A 20,021-nucleotide genomic window follows, 5' to 3' on the forward strand; every position below is an offset into this window, starting at 1 on the left:
CGATTATATAGCGGAGCTACAAGTCTCTATATTAAAGCAATAAGTTTAGTTATGGATGGGGATGTTATGCTTACGATTTACTTGAATTCAAGATCAGTTTTAATATTTGTAATTAAACTATCGCTTCTAGATCTTAAATTACATTGGTAACCGGGGGTAGATACCCCCCATAGGGAAACTGTCTCGGGAGGTACCCAAGCAAACGCAAACTAGATATCATCAATCAAAGTGGGCGCAACCATTGCGTTAAAAACGCACTGCAATGCACTTCTTTTTAATGGGTAAATGATTAGTTACAAAATTTTCTAGAGTAATTTCCAAAAACAGGTTAGGAACTTAGGAACATCTGTTCCACAACAGTATATACTTCTAGCTACTGGGTACATTTACAGACGGGTGCGCATATTTTCACATAACTTTTTAAGTCCTATTATCGGAAGTCCGGAAAATTTTCTCATACCATTTTACATCATAATGATCACTCTTCATATATTTTTTTTAATACTAACGATCGGAATTCATAATATAACTATTCATACACCTTGTTCATACTAATATTGGTTTTCATATATTTTATTATACTAACGATCGAAAATCCTAATCATTCTAGTTCATAACACCAATATTCATAATTTTGTTATTAATACTAATATTTGTTTTCATCATATATCTTTTAATCCTTAGTGTAAATGAAATTGGATAGGTAACAATAAAAAATAGGCAAGAGTAACGAATGCTCGCAACTCGCAAGAGACGGGTGTAGTCTCTTTTCAGCGAAATATGTTTAATACAAAAAGATTCCAAAAAACCAATCTTAATTTGAAATATGTTTCGCCAAATTGTCAAATAACATTTGGCCAATTTTTATATTGGACAGTTGTAATTCAAAATTTGTTCGAGCGAGCGAAGCGAAGCGAGCTAGCATGACAGTTCGGAGTAGAAGCAACTTGGATATTTTAGGTTCAGAAGGTTAAGGCGGGAGCGAGGCGGAGCGTATGGCTTCCGCCATAGCCTTCGATGTTAGGTTTTTTTTATAGCAGCAAATATAACTGCTACTAGGAAAGTAGGTTGGATACCTCAATATTCAGTTGCTAAATTAAGGTATGCCAATTGCCAATCAGTACATTTGACGATCACATAAATGACATCTTAAAAAAATCCTACCTTATAATTTGCATAATAAGAATTAGGTAGTTACCGTTATGAAAAACCATATTATGAGTTCAAATGTTTCTTATTAATGCTACTATTAATAAGAAAATTATGATATTTGTCTGTTATGAAGGAAAAAAATATGAAAAACAACATTATGAGTTGAGATATGTTCTTAGTAATGACAATTTGAGTAAAAAATATGAACAGTGTCGGTTATGAATTCCGAAATTAGTAATACAAATTTATGAACAAAAAAAGTATGAGAAAAAAAATCATGAAGACTGACAATTATGAACACAAATCGGTAGTATAATAAAAAATAGGAATAAGAATTTTATGAGTCAATATGGACCCATTTACAGACATCCTCTCGTAAAAAGGGCTTTAGGTACTCCCTTGTGAACTCAGTGGGGATCGTGAACTTCTCACACATCAGTGAAAGTGCAGGAAAGATTAAATAATTTTGGAAAACACAATCTATCTTAAGATTAAGTTAAGTCGGAGTCTATAAAGCAGACCGCAAATGAAGTGCACTAAGTAACTGCGAGGCCTGAACGTTTAATCAGTTTCAGTCAGGGCGGGACGCCTGAAGAAACTTTGTTTTGGGTGCAACGAACTCGTAAAGTTCTAGATAACGGATCTTTTTCAGTGGGCCATGCGTTTTTAAGAATGGAAACAATCTTATATGGATTGAAAGAAAGAAAGAAAGAAAGAAAGAAAGAAAGAAAATACATTTATTCACAACACAAGACAACAAAATTATTAGGTACAAAAAAAACAACACAAAGGTATGTGTCATTGCGGTTGTGAATCGGACACTGGCTCAGCATAATGCTGAAGCGTTAAAAACACCCCAGCGCTGATTTTCAGCCAGCACCGTCGGCAACCCTCGGGCCGTTATAAAGACATACTACACACCATCAACTACATAAAACAATTAAAAAATAATTGTGTGTTTAATCGCGCAAACAAAAATCACTTTTGTTGATATTGTTTAACTATTTGTACGAGTTGTATAGTTATTGGATATTGTGGACATCTGGCCCATTAACGGTCAGACGGGTCGTTTTGTTGACAGATCTCTTAGAGGATGCCGCAGATTGATGGCTCACTTCGATGCGATGATAGATCGACTAGTATCGAATGAATCGACGATACACAAATGGGACACATTATTTTTTATATAAATATTCTATATTATTTTAATTCTCATTGAATAATCTCTTCAAGGAGTTTGCTTCTCAGTATAAAAAAACCCTTCTAAAATTATTTGATAAGCTGGCTTTACTGATTGACAGATGATGTGACTCTATAAGCAAAGAGTGGGACGGAAAAATGAACTATGGCAATGGCAATACATGTTTCTAACAAACAGAATCATGTACAGTCACGTCTAAAAGTATGTATACACAAAAAAATTTGTAAAATATGTAGCCACACATTTTCATCATAAATATGTATCTATTACTGACACCAAAAAATTGTATTCATTAAACTGTTTCAGTATTATGTAATCACAAAATGCTTCAGAAAGTTGCATACTTAAATAAATTCCATTTAAATGTATCCACCTCGTAGGCAAAAATAAGTATACATGAATGGGTTCCATATACATATAACCACACCAATTTGGCATCAAACGGCGTATACAAATATTTGCCAAATTGGTGTGGTTATATGTATATGGAACCCATTCATGTATACTTATTTTTGCCTACGAGGTGGATACATTTAAATGGAATTTATTTAAGTATGCAACTTTCTGAAGCATTTTGTGATTACATAATACTGAAAAAGTTTAATTAATACAATTTTTTGGTGTCAGTAATAGATAAATATTTTTGATACAATGTATGACTACATATTTATGCAACCTTGTTTTTGTATACATATTTTTAGACGTGACTGTACCAGGGTGAAATCTTTGCGCTACTAATGTCATGTTAACATAAGTAACCATACTTTTCTCAAGGAATGAAATTGATTATTAAAAGGTTCCACCCTGGTACAGTCAAGTGTAAAAATATGAACTTATTCAAAGTTTCAAAAATAAGTACACGCGCGACGCAATAAAGCCGTAGTAATATATTTTTGAGTAGTTCGAATAGATACTTATTTTTGCACTTGACTGCACATGAATCATTTTGTTCGAATGTACGTACATGATACTTATGTATGTGATAACGTAACTGTGGAACTTCAACTAAGGCCAGTAATACATACTGATATATTTACATAGACATATTTACACAACCCGTCCTCCAAACTTCGGCACATATCAGAGTATTTTCAATAAACGGCACAGCCTCACGTATTTTAGTAACTAAATTGTCGAATCTATTATGGCGGAATAATGTAACTTGGCCAAGTTTGTATTAATTACCCACTGTGCGATCCCGCCGGAGCCCTCGATAACGACTTGGGCAAACAGTCGAGGGAAATCCTATTGTAGGTAACCACCCATTCCATCCAGAACTCGTACGCTTTGAGATTTCTGACTTTTATGTAGATTTTTCTACAAATTGGGATTGCCTCTAGCGTTGGCAAGAAAAACTTCACAGATTATAATTTCAGCTGTAAAGTAATATTCCGTTTAGTTGTATAGTATGGACAATACAAACAAAAGCACAATTTTACGAAACGTAATCGCGGGTAATAGATGATGACACAATAAAAGAATAATTTATACACGAGTCTGGTAAAAAATACCATTTTATTTCTGTAAAGTCATCGTGGAAGAGCGCGAATTTGCATGTATCGCATAAACGTAGCTGAATAAGGTAAAAGACTGTAATTCATTAATGTAACTGTGTCGATTTTTTTGAACAAGAACATTTGTACCGTATATTTTAAAAATATGCACACATGCGATAAAAGTGAAAAATGAATGGAAACATGATATCAGTTCGATTGTAAAGTTAACCAACACACGTTTGACTATTAGCTAAGTGCTCGCGGGGTGTTGAAACTTCACAACATTCGGTTCTAATGGATGTTGACCGAGGATCCGTCAACTTGGGATTTAGTTCTCAACTTCAGCAAACGTTCGTGACGGGAAAACATACTTAACTTATTATAATCTCTTGAAGAATCGTATATCTATAGGAGCAAGATAAAATATTCAGAAAACTACGGGTCTGATGTGATGATGATGAAGAAGTTTTGGCGTTTGTTGTTGTGACGGAACGACATGTACAATATAGGCTGATAAGATAACTATGCCTATTTTGTAATAAGCACAAATATGAATAATTCTTGATCCAAACATTAATAAAATCCAAAAATCTGTACCGTTAAGTACCGAGACATTAAATTTTGCACAGGTGTCTGTCATATGACATAAATAAAGACCAGGTTTTCGTTTGTGGGAATTCGCATAAGAATTTAGCAAAATCCCAGACTGCCAGATCTAATGGTTTACACGAGCGAAAACGCGGGTAAAGGCTAGTTTCAAATAAAAAACCCGTAAGTGTTACCCGATTAATCCACAAGGAACAGAAGCGTACCAATATCCTGCTAAAACTAATCCTCGTATCCAAACTGTTTAACAGCGTATCAACGATCATGAGACGGCCATTCAATGCCGTTAAACTCGTGCATCAACAACCATTACCTAAGACAACAATGGTCGGAGAGGCAAGTGTGTCACGCGGCTCGGTAGACGACGGAAACGTGTAACAATATCCGAGTGAACGTCTGAAAGGGAACGGCTCGTTGCGCACTGATTATTGGGCCGGCGGCACAAGGACTGGTCGGCAGCGAGCAGGATATCTTGGAAACACCCTGAGAGGCTACTACGAAATTCGAAAATCGAAGTTCGTATCGTACCGTCCCGCTGACGCTAATATTATTTAATGCGAGAGTGAGAGGGATGGTACGATACGAACTTCGATTTTCGAATATCGTAGTAGCCCTTATGGGCTCTATTTCACCACGCTGGCAGGTGCGACTACTACTCACATACTACATCCTACTAATATTATAAATGTGAAAGTTTGTGAAGACGTTCGGATGTTTGGAGGTGTGGTTGTTTGGATTTTTGTTACTAAATCACGTCTAAACCGCTTAACCGATTTAGTTGAAATTCGGTTTACAGATAGTTCGAGTCCCGGGTAAGGACATAGGATAGTTTTTATCCAGGAAACATGCATATTTTCCTCGGGATAGCGATAAACGAATACAACGCAGACGGAGTCGCGGACAACGGCTAGTCTACAAATAGATTAATGTCGACGAGGAAAAATAATTCTTGTTTCACTACATAATTATCATCAAATTAAGATACAATTAATAGATTGTCACTCGAACTATAGGATGTCGAATAAGTCACTGACAATTATAACGTTGGTAAAATAGAGACCTGGATACTCCATTGACTAGAGTTGTCACTAATTTAAGCTTGTGGACACTAACTGCGAGATTTTGCATCCAAAGAATGTTGAATGAAGGAATGTTCTATCTCATCCTTCTCCTCTTCCACATTCCTGTTTGTATAAAGAAAATGTTCATTCTACCCCACTTGTTAATAAACAAAGAAACAAACAATTTAAGAGGTTGATGGACAGATAAAATCTCGTACGACGTATTTTGAGTCTGCAACACGCAAAGACAGCTCTTGGCACAAATTTAAGCAGTACTTTGTTTAAGAGGCATATTATTCTGATATGTATATGACTCAGTACGTGCATCTTAATCACTACGAGATCAGAAAAATAGTGCACACCTGAAGTAGAAACCTATTAATGAAACTGAGATACCTTTAAACTAGCGTAACTTTCTGGCCTTACAGTCGACCAATTGAAACTTTAATCTCGGTCTGTGGTGCCCGTCCGAAGATAGGTAGCAAATAGGTCACAGAAATCGGCGAGAGTTCACTTTAATACTACTTCTTTTTGTAATTGTGGGATGCTTGCAGAAAATATTATAGAACTTGTCCCACGACCTCACCTGATTATCTGTTCATTCAAAAACGTAGCCCCTGCCAACAGCTTCCATATTAATCAATGTAACATTAGGCCCAATTAAAACTCCCTAATTACATATTACTCACATTTCGCTTAACGATTTCATAAAACTTGTGATCAGTATTAGATACCTACTTTATTAGTTATTAGTAAATTGTGGGTGTGTTTGGGCGTTCACTTTAGATGCCTCACAACTTTTTTACTAGATCTGTCTAGACAACGGATTGTCAAGAAACGAGGCCATGGGCGTGACGTTATCAATTAATGGATTAAAGACCGATTAAGAATAATAGACAGACAAAGTAACGCTTTTAAATCCAAAGCCGGAAATTTCAAGGAAAATGTTCTTTTACTATGTAATAGAGTGATGTCATCCGTTTTAGAGAAATCTTATGACCCATTTGATCCTAATAGGTAATAAAATGCATTATAAACAGTTAAAGAGGCCACATCAGCCCACACCTGGAGAGAATCGGATTTAAGTGGATACGACAAAGATTCATCTGCGGTATAAAATCTTAAAATGTGTATTTCAATACGGCTTGTGCGAATTAAGATTTTATGTAGTTTGTGTCTGATCTAACCTAATAATGTTTGCCCCCTTATTTCCTTTCATTTTCTCCGAAGTTGTTGGCGCGCATTTGCTCGTCTTTCAAGTTACTTAATGTTCTCTCTATATAGTTGAAGTTGAATAGTTTAGTAAGTGAACCGTAATAGGAACATGCGTCTTAAGAGGATTACCTATCAAGACCATAGAATTAAACTTAAGATACGCTTTCAACAAGCGTTTAAACATCCAAATGATACTATTGAGGTCAGTCCAATACGTGTAAGCGAATGCAATAAAATAGCAAACACTACAAGCGTAATTGCGAGAATATGCACCACTTCTTCATAAAAGCCGGCTGGTAATTCACGACTCTTGTGAAGCTTCGATCGGTAGATTTATCAATCCCGTTACAAAACACTAGCCTTGACTGGCGGCTTCGCTCGCATGAACCATTAAGTGTAGCAGTTGAAATTCCAAGATTGTAATATCGTGGACTTTTTTAAAGTTGTCTGAAGAAAACCTATGTAAAATTTAATTTAAATTTCTTAGCCCTTAAAAATGCGGGATTATCGGAAAAAAGTAGCCTTTGCGTTATTCCAGAGATTTAGCTATCTGTATATAAACTTGAAAGGGTAAAATCTATCTGGAACATATTTGTACCAAAAACAAAAAACTAAATTATAACTACTACTATAATGATAAGTCAAGAACGATCCGACTAATTTCGGAACATCTTTTCATTCAATTAATATAGGCAAACGCATCTCAAACCTGAAGAAGGTTCAAAGGCAATCTTAGGTATCCAAATGATGCCTATGTAGGTGTCTCGGAGCGGGATCTGAGAGCAAAGACCGAGACAGCGAGCGCTATGAAAGAGTAGCTGTCGTGCCCTGATTAGTTCCGTCCGCTCCGCTTGGGCGGAACGCCGCTTGGTCTAAGACGAACGCACATGCGGGTAACACCCAACGCTTAGATGAATGATTGGCCTCGAGCGAGCGCGCCAGACCAATCATTCATCTAAGACCCAACGTTTTAAATTTGGAACTGAAAATACAAGATCAAAACACAATCAAGAAACAAAACAAAGCCCTGGTATTCTGCCACACGAAGTAAAGTATCATAACGTGATGTCACTGTAATTAAATCCATCTCATAGTCAAACCGTTGGGGGAGAAAAGTCCTGGTGTATCGCGCGCGACTACGAACCGGCAGACGAAGGCCTCCCACTAGATGGACTAACGACATCGACGAGAGTTACGGGCAACCCTGGATGCAAGTGACGACTTGTCGCTCATTGTGGCGTTCTAAGGGGGAGTCCTTTGTTCAGCAGTGGACGTCTTAAAGCTAATGATGATGATTATTAAAAAGTTACATGCATACATAATACCGCTGTCGCAATTCGCACGGTATTTCTTTATTTTTTTATTTTATTCGACTGGATGGCAAACGAGCAAATGGGTCTCCTGATGGAATGACAAACGAGCAAGTGGGTCTCCTGAATTATTCTCTATTATAGTGTTTTATTTGCATTTTGCAGGTGGTAGGACCTTGTGCAAGGTCCGCCCGGATTGCTACCACCATCTTGCTCGCTAATCCTGCCGTGAAGCAGCAGTGCTTGCACTGTTGTGTTTCGGCGTGGAGAGTAAGACAGCCGGGGAAATTACTAGCACTTGAGGTATCCCATCTTAGGCCTCTAGGTTGGCAACGCATCTGCAATACCCCTGGTGTTGCAGATGTTTATGGGCGGTGGTGATCTCTTACCATCAGGAGACCCACTTGCTCGTTTGCCATCCAGTCGAATAAAAAAAAATTATAATACATGTCCAGAGAATGTGTTTAGTTAGCTCATAAAAACTGCTAATACATCCTACAACAAAGTAAACTGTGCTTAAAAAACGTAAGATTGTTTGTAGCAAAGTACTAAGTATTCAAATAACTTGGGAACTCTGGTCTTAATCCATTTAGGCTGAAAGTTGCCAGACGGTTCACTTGGCCCTGTGTAACATTACAAGACATAACGTTAACTTTATTCTCAAGTTGGGAAAGCAATGAGACTGTCTGCCTGAATTTTAGAACTTAAAGCAATTTCAGGCAAGTTTTGGATTGAAATCGAGAAATCAAAACTATTCCATTGATTTTTGAAGGGTTTAAAGGAAACAGTAACGTATATTGGGTATTAAAATAAAAAGCAGGTCCCTACAAACTTTTAACACACGACTTAAGTTTACGTTTCGATATTTAAATAACATACTTGCGAAAACAATGAATACATAAAAAATATTTTTAAATCTGAGCGGGAACTATACGATTTTCTGGGATGAAATCTGTGCTATTTTTCTCAGGGACACAAACTATCTCTGTACCAAATTTGATGACGATCGTTTGAATATTAACAAATAACACACTTACATACATTCACATTTTTAATTAGTAGGAAGAAGGTTGATAAGTCTGTGGGCTGCCCGTCACAGTGGTCACTGTCAGGCTATTCTCCCGTGGTGGATAATTGTTGTTTCCAATAATGTCTCACAAAATCATACATTACTACATTGCAAATAAACGCATACAACTATAATCGTCTCAATCGATACGCTATCATACGAGAGCGTCTAGTTTCTTTGATGCACTAATAAATGAAAATATTGTTCGCTTTTCTGAATAGGCACTAGACACAGATGCGAGCTATTCTGGCAGGCAAATATTTCATAAGTCAACTTTTACAGTCCGTTGCGAAATTATTTAAACAAGTGCAGCCAACACAGCGACCTTAACGAGGTGGACCAAGCGATAATTGGGCCAATCAACTTTTTTACCGACACTTTGGGCGTCTCCTGCATTACCAAAATTGTTTCTGGCGTTACCAAAAAATCGTACTTCCAACAAGATATTTCACAGTTTAATAGGTTGAACTTACGTAGGATGGCATGTATTCATGTACACCATCTATTAAATTACAGAAAAAACATGTTTACTTACAAAAATCTGCAATAGTTTGAAAAACTTCGCGGACAGATTAGTGTGGGTAAAAAAGTTGATTGGCCCAATTAACATGGTGTTGCTTTGTCTCGGAGTCAATTTGTTGCCTTTGTATGGGTTGAGTTGATGAGACTGCGTTTAAATCAAGTTAGTATTTATTATAATTTACAAGACGTTGCTTGTAACTTCGTCCTTGCTCCACGAGAGCATTGCACTTTAAGGGTGTGACCTGCAGGGCTACTACGAAACTCGAAACTCGAAGTTCGTCTCGTACCGTCCCTCTCGCTCTCGTATTAAATAGTATAAGTGTCATAGGGATCGCACGACACGAACTTCGAGTTTCGTAGTAGCCCTGCTGAACGCCAGCGACTAGCGAGCGACACGACACGATTAGGCCTTATACTACAAAGTGCAAAATTCGAACTTCGCATCTTGCCGTCCCGCTGACGCTAATATTTTTTAATACGAGAGTGAGAGGGACGGTACGATACAAACTTCGATTTTCAAACTTCGTAGTAGCCCCCCATAGACCGGCGCGAGCGACGACGATGCTGTTCTTGAGGCTGGCCAGTCCGCGGCATAAAGCTTTCGAAGTGATATTTTTTTTATTTAATAGGTTTACTTATTCCATATTAAACCACGTACATACAACCAAACCAAAAAACACAAACAGTATAACAATATGTATACATGTACCGATTTCCCAAGCGAATGTAGATTCTGCAGGTTCTGAAAACATCTAATATCCTTCAGGCTTCAATAAGCCTGAAAAGCCAGTGTTGATTTTTAACAGCTGAAAGCAAGTTTACTTTGAAAATGAAATGAACTAAAATAATTTATTTGCTCACCCGCGACCTTACGATAGCTAAGTTTATGCAAAATATGCGTGTTCATGCAGTTCCTCCACCTCCACACTGTAAGAACACAGACAAATCACACAAACCCATCTATCACCACCACCACAATCCACTGACGAGTTTCAGAGCTCTGAAGATGAGCTCTGGTTGAGTTGAAACGACCAGATGGCCTAGTGGTTAGAGAACCTGACTACGAAGCTTGAGGTCCCGGGTTCAATTCCCGTGTCGGGGCAGATATTTGTATGAAAAATACGAATGTTTGTTCTCGGGTCTTGGGTGTTTAATATGTATTTAAGTAAGTAATGTATTTATCCGTTGCTTAGCAACCATAACACAAGCTTTGCTAAGCTTACTTTGGGACTAGGTCAATTGGTGTGAATTGTCCCGTGATATTTTTTTTGTTTATTTATTTATTGATATGGACCTCCGCAAAGTAACGCCTGATTCAATTAATGATTGAAAATGAAAGAATTTCTTTCGCGTAACGTCAACGCAAAATTAATACGAGACATTTTTAAAACCGATGCACGCAGGATGCGCAGTTTGCGTTACCAAAAGAGCATCATTCAATCAAGTGAGCCGCATTTTTGAGTCCCAACGTGTCTTTGTATGTAAACTCACTTACATTGATTATACATGTACATATACATCTTTTATATCTACAAGCAAAACCCTAAAAACCCTTCCCAATCTGTAGTAAGTTTGGAACGATAATCGCGGCAAGCCGGAGTTATTCCAACCTTCAAAGTTCGCTCTGGTTGGAGAGATTCAAGATTACGACTTGAACAACAAAAACTGCTTGTGTCCGCGGCTTGGGGTACTTCGGGTGAGTTATATTAATACTTAATCATGTTTAGGCCGATTGTGTAAGTTGAATCTGAAATGACCGCCAAAGGGTTGGATTATGATTGAAAGTGGTTGGATAAAACGAGTTAAAAGTCAAGATCTTATAATTCTCAAATAACACGGGAATCAAAGTATTTAATTTTTTTTTTTATACAGCCTAACTAGGCTAAGGGCTAGGGTGTGTAAGTGTTTTTTTAACTAAAAACATTTTTAAAAGCGGTAAAAAACGTATTGCTACAAAACAACAGGGGGGCTACTACGAAAATCGAATTTCGTTTCGTATCGAACCGTACCTCTCACTCTCGTATTAAATAAGTGTCGGGGACGGCAAGATACGAAGTTCGAATTGTTTTCCCTTCGTACTATAGGGCCAGCACAAAACAATTTAGTTGACAAGAATGAACTAAAATTTTCAACCTCTACTCGTATTTCAAATTCAGCGCGATTTTTACAAGTAATGTCATTGCCGAAAACGGTTTCCTGTAATTTGGTGAAATGTCATGATATGTCATTTCAACATGTGAGCATGCGACACAGTCTGTACCGGTCACCTCATCGTCTTATCTCCGAGAATATACGTACGTAATAATGCGGTTGGCGCAACGCCAATATTTGTATACCAAAAACATTTAGCAACATAAACAATGCTAAGACCTTCGCAACGTCCGCGCCAATAACGCCGACTATAAGTATTTCACCTCAAATTGAGCAAGAGATTGTCAACGACGCCTTTAGCTGCGTCATTGTCCAATATTTGTCATAATTACATCCATCGGAAAACGTTCACAGCTAAACTCATTTTCCTCTGATGTTATCTTAAACGAGTATTCGTGTCCGATCTGCGCTATACCATACTAGTACCAGCAGTCGAAGTTTCAGCAAGAACTGAGAAGAGTTGCAGTTCATCAGAAAATTTGGGCGTTGATACAAGAAAGCTAAGGGTTTTGGAGGGCTCTTGCTCAAACTATGATGGAAGCCTGAAACTTGCAACGGGCTACGGGCCAATGATGCTAATGGCCCGGAGGGCCACGACTATGCGAGTTTTTTATTAAGTACATTGATTTTATTCTTTCAAATTTGTCGAAACCGCCATACGGCGAGCGTCTCAACCGTGCAATGAACAGAGAAATCGCGCAGTCGGGACTGGGTCGTAAAACGGGGCTAGTTTCACAGAAACGCTGTTTGGAAGTGTTGCTGTAGGACTCAGAGTCCTATCGACCTAACGGGACCTATACGTTACTTCTTAGGTAGAACTTACGCAAAAGCTGCATTCTTGCGTTATGGAAAACGACACTATTATGTGTGGAATGCATCTACTATTTCGCAACAAAACTTAACTTTGTTACTATTTGTAAACAAAATCTATGAACACACTTAACACAATTTCACATTGTAGCTTGTCTCTTTTCTTTTTACTAGGCAAATGTAATACTGCATGCGATTTTGCAAGTTTGCTAGACATCCGGAAACTAATGGCTTCAACACAAACAAAAATAAGTCCACAAAGAACTAAAACAACTACTTTGGTCACCCGTGACCTAAACAACAGTCGCGGGTGAGCAAAGTAATTGTTTTAGGTCATTGATATGGAATGGACCTCCGCAAAGTAACTCCTGATTCAATAAATTATTTAAGTTTTCTTCGAACTTTCACATGTCTGTAACGATTGTTTAAATATTATTGGTACCACTGCAATAGTAGAAGTGAATTATCATATGTGATGTGAGTCTTCCTGTCATGCTACAGAATTATAATCGCGTGCGTAGGAATACCACTGAAAGTGCTACAATAGAGTAGACTGTGGGAGACTGGAATAACAGCCATAGAATACTTTGCAACCCACACGATCTGCATGTATACCATTGTAGTATTATCTACAATGGTATTAGTGGCCGAAAGCAGTATATAAAAAAACTGGCCTCAACTTTTACACGCCATTTCATGTTGTCGGTACATCGATATCCGATAAGAGCATTATTCTAATGGAGATACATTTTCTATTGACCACAGTTCGCGATAAAATTCATCCACTGAAACAAGTGATTACGTTTTATTTATTATAAATGGACTTTCATAGTTTCATACGAAACGGTTCTGTGCCACCGCCGAAAAAGAATGCTTCTTATGGTAGCACAGTCCCTTTTTAATTTATTTTATTTTATGACAGTCACGGATGCTTTAAAATCTATCACGCTTCAGAAGATATTGCTCTTATAATAGAGTCCGTCGGCGATCTTTGGGTACGAAACCCCAATAAATGTCCTCATAAGTCTGGTTTAAAGAGTTATCTTATTATCTGATGAAGAAATATTTGTTTACGAAAAAGTTATCTCTGATGATGTAGCGAGTTAGTTATTTGGAAGGAAAGAAGGCTTATAATTTCATGGCAAAAAATGCATTATTTGACAAAGGGTTTATATAAATACGAAAGTTGAGAGCATATCCTCCTGAGTCCTGACCTGACTTTCATTTAATGAACAATTTGTACTTTATAGTACCTACATTCGGTTCGGCCGTTATTGTTAGTGTTAATTGTTCCTTTATAAAGTACGCAGGGCTCTTGAGGATTATATCGGTGGCTTAGAAAGTAAATCTGTAGAATAGTCTTTGAAATTTAATAACAAGTGTCAGTAAATTCAAAAATTGGATTTCGACAGAAATTCGTTCTGCCGATTTAGGCCAATGAGAAAATTTTAAACAGACATGTTTTCTTTTTGTTCGCTTATGTCCGCCTCGACCAATCAAACGAACGGACTTCTTGAAAAAAAATCTCATTCTTAATGTTGTCAAATTCAAATGAAGGAGCGAGATGGACAGTCTGCAAGTGCTAGCGATGGAGCGCACATTTTGGCCTGCTTTCGCCGCTCTACACTATCCTCACGTTCACTCAAATCCAGCCACAAGATAGAGAACGAGAAAAGTGGTGGCCAACCGTCACGAAAAAATTAACTGGCGAGCTATTAAATATTCAGCTGATTTCTGTGTATGCGTTGAAACAATAGCAGTTCCTACTGTGCTGTCTACTGCAGGGTTACTACGAAACTCGAAACTCGAAGTTCGTGTCATGCGGTCCCTCTCGCTCTCGTATTAAATAGTATAAGTGTCAGAGGGACCCCACGACACGAACTTCAAGTTTCGAGTTTTGTAGTAGCCCTGCTGTTCTGCTTCACTGTCTGCATTCCTGTCCTCGTGTGAAACAATCATGACAGACCAGAGGAGAGGCGAAACTTTTTATGTAACTCTATCTACATCGAGATTTTACAGTACTATGTGTGTACATTCCACCGGATTTAATCACTATGAGTAACAAGGCGTGTGGCTTGCAAAAAGTATAATTTATCATTAATCACGTAAAACCGGAACTATAGTCGGTTGCTGTTGCTATGTATTAGCAATACAATAATTAATTGTAATTAGCATTCCTGCTTTTATAAAGATATAATTTATCTAAGAAGCAATTAACCTAGATAAAGCTATTGTTTAATTGCATCAATGAGGGCTATCGTTTTTTGTCTCACTAGATGGCGCACTGTTGCGTGAGGTTTTTAAGTATGGCATTCAAAGTCTGTTATTACGGGCGTGAAAACAAAGTTTAGATTAAAATCATATTTAAAACACCTTAAAACCGTCCCATAAAAATATCGAGCATGCCACAGTATTGCACAGTCCCCGTTTTGTTCGGAAAAAAGGGAGGACAAAGGTTTCCGAAAGACAAAACTGTCTCAAAATACAGACATTCATTGCCCCGGAACGCATATTTGCCATAATTAATTTCACAAAATTATTCTAATTATAAATAAACCCGCTTAGCTCTCCCAAAAACTATGAGATTTGACATTTCGGAGATCTCACGCTACACGAGCGCCTCTAGTGGCGAATTCATACGCGATAGCCCTCATTGAATGGAGGTTATGGAGGGGCAACAAGTAGGATCTTCAAACTGCCTTCTAATGATATACTCAGCGGCACAAAATTTGGCCCACTCTCCATACAAAATATATATACTATATTGCATACATTTGAGGGCCAGATTTTTTGCCGCTCTTAGTGTTGTCCTTTTCGCACGCCGCCAGTCAAGAGGCATACTACAATATGGCATCAAAACAACTAGTTAGTAGGCAACTTTAGGTACAGAAGCAGAAAGTTAATGTAGACTAAGCAGATCATTCTGCTTAATTAGCATAAAAAAGAATAATTAATCTTTTGCTTTACTTGATGCAATAAAAAAAGCAGCAAATTAGAGGATAAGGTACATAATTCACTTAGAAATGTAAGACACATCATTTAATGCTTTACAAACCATTTTAACTTCCTTTTACTATGAAAATCTGGAAATACATTGCTACATATTGATTTCAAAGTAAATGTCAATTCAAGAGGAAATTCTCTTTCATAACACAGCACTAGTATTAACTGAGCGTGAGCATGCATGTTGTCTAGGTCAGCATACAAATGCTACTCAACATGTGATTGACCTACTAGTAAATGAGTTCAATTCAATAACACAATGCATAGCAAGCATTATGCGAGTTATGTCATTCTAAGGAAGGTAGGTGCATTCACACACATTTTTTTGATCAAAACAATACTGAGACATAATTGTTTTCAAAGTGTGAGTATGTTGAACACTTACTGATGATATTATTGGCCATTTGAGTGTTCTTTGTTTCGTTAAGAATTATAACAATCAATAATTTTATTGTTTTCAAATTTTCAGTGGTAACTAATTCATAATCCATTGTCAATTGACCCAATAAAGACCGTTCCGTTTCAGTACCTATATTTTTTGTGATAAGCTTACTGACTTCCTCAATGGGGTTCAACTCAATAGTATATAAGATACTTTTAATTAACATAGCCCAATATTTCTGCCACATTGGAGTATCAAACAGAGGAACCAATCAAAACTTCAATATATTTCATTCTAGATGAGCTAAATAAAATGTATAATTGTAGATATACTATCTATCATATCTACAAAAGTTATGTGAGCACTTACATATCCCCAGAACTGTACACAGCTGTCATCAGCTTGAGTTTAGAGAAAGCAAAATTTACTGCATAATAAACAGCTTTGTAGAACTACTCATATTAAATATGCCATTCATGAGTGTTCATTCAGTCAGTATCTGATAGACTATGAAATTGATGTTTTGTTATTGTTTACATTACTTGATGATGTATATTAGTTATGTAGTACCAAAAACCCAATAAATTTTTGTTAGAAGCATAGAGCTGCGGTTGCAAACATGTTAATTATTTTACTGTACTTATTGGAGTCCTAATGAAAAAAAGAGAATAATTCTAAATTTTCTACATAGCTATGTTGAATTGCACCGCTTTTCACTAGGCCCTAGGAGTTGTTATCTAGTCTACACAAACACCGGAAGTGGGCGAAAATCAACTTGCAAATTTGAATTGGGCAACTTAATATTTATATATATTAGAAATCAGAAATGTTTATTTGGTAGAATACAGTTTTACAGGTTGTTACAGCATTAAGTGTATTCAGTCTGAATGTAGGTATGCATGTATGGAATGTTAAAAATAAGAAAGAAAAATGATATCAAATATAACTCCTACCTAATTAGATCCCTGTTTAGGAAGATATGAAAAAAAAACAAGTAGTATGGTGGCACTAAATCCAAATTAGTACTAACAAAGTTACTACACAAAATGCAGTCTGTCCGCATTTATAATTAGCTTCAGAGACCTGAAGGCTATGATAAAGAGAATGTAGGTTAAGATGTCAATGTTGAAAAAGTTGCACCGAAGTGAAGCAAACTTATTTGGGTAGTGCAAATTCACATGACCATATTATCACTACTTGTAAAGATGATGATTTTTTTGAGTGATGTTCCCGCTATCGTCTAGACTCTTTAACAGGGGTATGTGGAGCCACAAGTTTGAGAAACCCTGCATTAGATAAACACCCACATACACATATTAACATCAGATAAAATTGTTATTTAAGATAGGAATGATTAGGTTTTATTGTTTCTGGGGATAAAAGTTCAATCAGTAAACTATCTTCAATGTTTCAGTTGTGTTACAACTTTGAACCAACAATGTCATTATTGAATTGGAAGATTTCCCACATATTGTTTATTATCTGTACAGTGATATTGTAATTCTTGTAGATTTGTGGTTTAATCTAAATCCTAACAATTGTCTAGGCTACAAAGTTTTTTCAGAGTAGTAATGAAACAGTAAATGTAAAGCAGACAAATGGAATAAGCAGGTAACACTCTGGTACCCAAGAGATGGAAACAGACAACGGGGGCGTCCAATAAGAAGATGGGAGGATGATTTCCGCCTAACCCTGGGACCATACTGGACCAGAGTTGCAGCTGACAGAGTCCAATGGAGGCAGTTGGAGGAGGCCTATGTCAAAAGACACACCGAACTGAGGGACATTTTATGATAATCAACAACATACACAAAAATAGAAAACTATCAGTTCGGAACAAAAAGGCTATATTATATTATATTATTAATGAAATAGTAAGGTCCAACCATACCTAGGTTGGGATGTGGGCGTTTTCAGAAAAAGTTATTGAAACAAGTTTTTTTTAGATTTGGATGAAATTTTGTTTTCCTACTCAGAATCAGGAGGACTTTCGATTGTAATAATAGAAAAATAGTGTCCCAGGTTTTTCATATAATTTTGTGTTATCTATTACACTACCGCCACAGAAATGAAAACATTAACGTAATGGAATAAAAGATCTTGGGACACTTTTTTTCTCCTATTACAATCGAAAGTGCTCCTGATTCTGAGTAGGAAAACGAAATTACATCCAAATCTAAAAAAAACTTGTTTCAATAACTTTTTCTGAATACACCCATGTATGAAATCAGAAACGAGTTGTACAATCAACATCAAACGAAGGTTGTTTTCGTACAGTGACCAGCACCAAAATCTGACACAACAAATCATGCACGAATATCAACTTCAACTTTTTATGTTTTGGCAACTGGTCGCTTTAGGTTAGCAACCACTACTGCCAATGACACCTGACAACAGCAAAGTGTATTCGTGTTTGACCTGGACAAATATCTGATACAACTCTATTTGTAGGATACTCTTGCATGCTCTGGTGTGCCAGATAGTGATGCTGCAGTCTACTTATAGTATTCACATGGGTCCATATCGGCTCGCACACTTATGGAAAGTTCAAATGTAATATTTATCAGAATGACTGTTTGTCATTACTCTTTTCTCATTTTCAGAAATTTTTAATGTTTCAATGGGAAAAAAATGATGACACACAATGATTTTTGGATAAAAAATATGGTATAACTTGTGAAGAGTATGCATACTTTGGCACTTCTAATTCACACATTACCTAGCTTTTAGGATTCACATAATGTGGATGCTAAGTGACAAGGTTGCCAGCTACTTTTAACGCCGACTGTACTGATTCTGATTCTGATTTGTTGGTGGAAAAGCAACAATAACTTGTTTAAAATGTTAAACCCAGTTTCATGTCAAAATGATTATTATAACTGTGGATTCAAAAACAGCCACAACCGCAGATATGCTTGGGATAGTTTTATTTGGCTAACAACAACATTTAAAGAATTTTACAATTTGTCAATTGATTGAACATTCCATCAATAGGTACCAAATTTATTGCGAGTTTTTAGGTTATGCCAATTTGTAACTCTCTACATACAATAATTTAGCGGCGAATACAACCTTCTTATTAGATAACAAGGTCTCAAAACCCATCAGCGGCAAAAATATGTTACGAGATCGCGGTGTCACTGACCTGAGGTAAGTTGGCGGCGATCTGGCGGTGCAGCGAGTCCCGCTCCTTCTCCACCTCCTTCAGACGGAGCTCGGAGTCCCCGAGCCGCTCCTGCGTCTCCCGCAGGCTCTCCACGAGCTTATCACGCTCGTCGAGCATAGACACCATAAGCTGCTCGAAATTCGCATCCTCCCCCGAAAACTGCGAACTCCTCTGGCTGATACTGTCTTCCGATATAGTGGGCATCACGTCGCACATCATATTCCACATTTTAATTTACCATCTAACCAGAATTAATCGCGTACACGACACACCGAACAAAACGTACTCGATCACCGTTTTACATATGTCCCGGCTTAAACGTTACCTAAACCTAGCGCACGATACGCGAGGACGTAACTTCACATTGTCAGAATATTCGTTCAATATATTAGTCAAGAATTCGGGAGACATTCTAGTTCAATATTTAGAATGACACACCTAGAAATTGCACTCCTACAATCCCATACTATCGCTGCTCAAACGGCCTGTCTGCCATCTTGGATTGGAACGTCAATCACATCATATCACAGATTAAAGATTTCAACAGAACAACCACAACCAGCCAGTTACAGAACAAGACAGTGCGTTTAGTTTCTTCATAATTTAGGTATCAAAAAGTATGTGCTTTCATCAATGATATTACATATAAACAGGGAGTACTATGAATATCATTGGCTTTCATGGACAAAATATTCAGCATAATTGTGTCGTTCTCAGGCAAAAGGGACCACTTTGTCACTCCTAGATTCCGAGCTAGAGCAGTTTTTCCAAATCAGTTCCAAATTAGTGAAATTTTGTTCAGGTAAGTACTTAAAAATAGCTTCTATGGACCTAAAAATCTATTGTGCATTGTATGCAAGTCATAAATTTCGGTGAT

At 37.2% G+C, this 20,021-nt stretch overlaps 1 protein-coding gene across 12 annotated transcripts in view; it reads right to left on the reverse strand.

Annotated features, from left to right (window-relative positions):
* The window catches only part of Liprin-alpha (PTPRF interacting protein alpha), a 193,394-nt gene extending 173,738 nt beyond the window's left edge, over window positions 1-19,656 (reverse strand). For all 12 annotated transcript variants that reach the window (XR_012452304.1, XM_074099389.1, XM_074099384.1 and 9 more), the window contains exon 1: window positions 19,124-19,656. Coding sequence is in view for 11 of the 12 variants with exons in the window: in XM_074099389.1 (XP_073955490.1) it covers window positions 19,124-19,372 (249 nt within the window). In the remaining variant the exon portion in view is untranslated. The remainder of the gene's footprint in view (window positions 1-19,123) is intronic.
* Window positions 19,657-20,021: the final 365 nt, after the last annotated feature.

Source organism: Choristoneura fumiferana, chromosome 16 (genome assembly GCF_025370935.1).
Source record: "Choristoneura fumiferana chromosome 16, NRCan_CFum_1, whole genome shotgun sequence".
NCBI classification, from domain to species: domain Eukaryota; kingdom Metazoa; phylum Arthropoda; class Insecta; order Lepidoptera; family Tortricidae; genus Choristoneura; species Choristoneura fumiferana.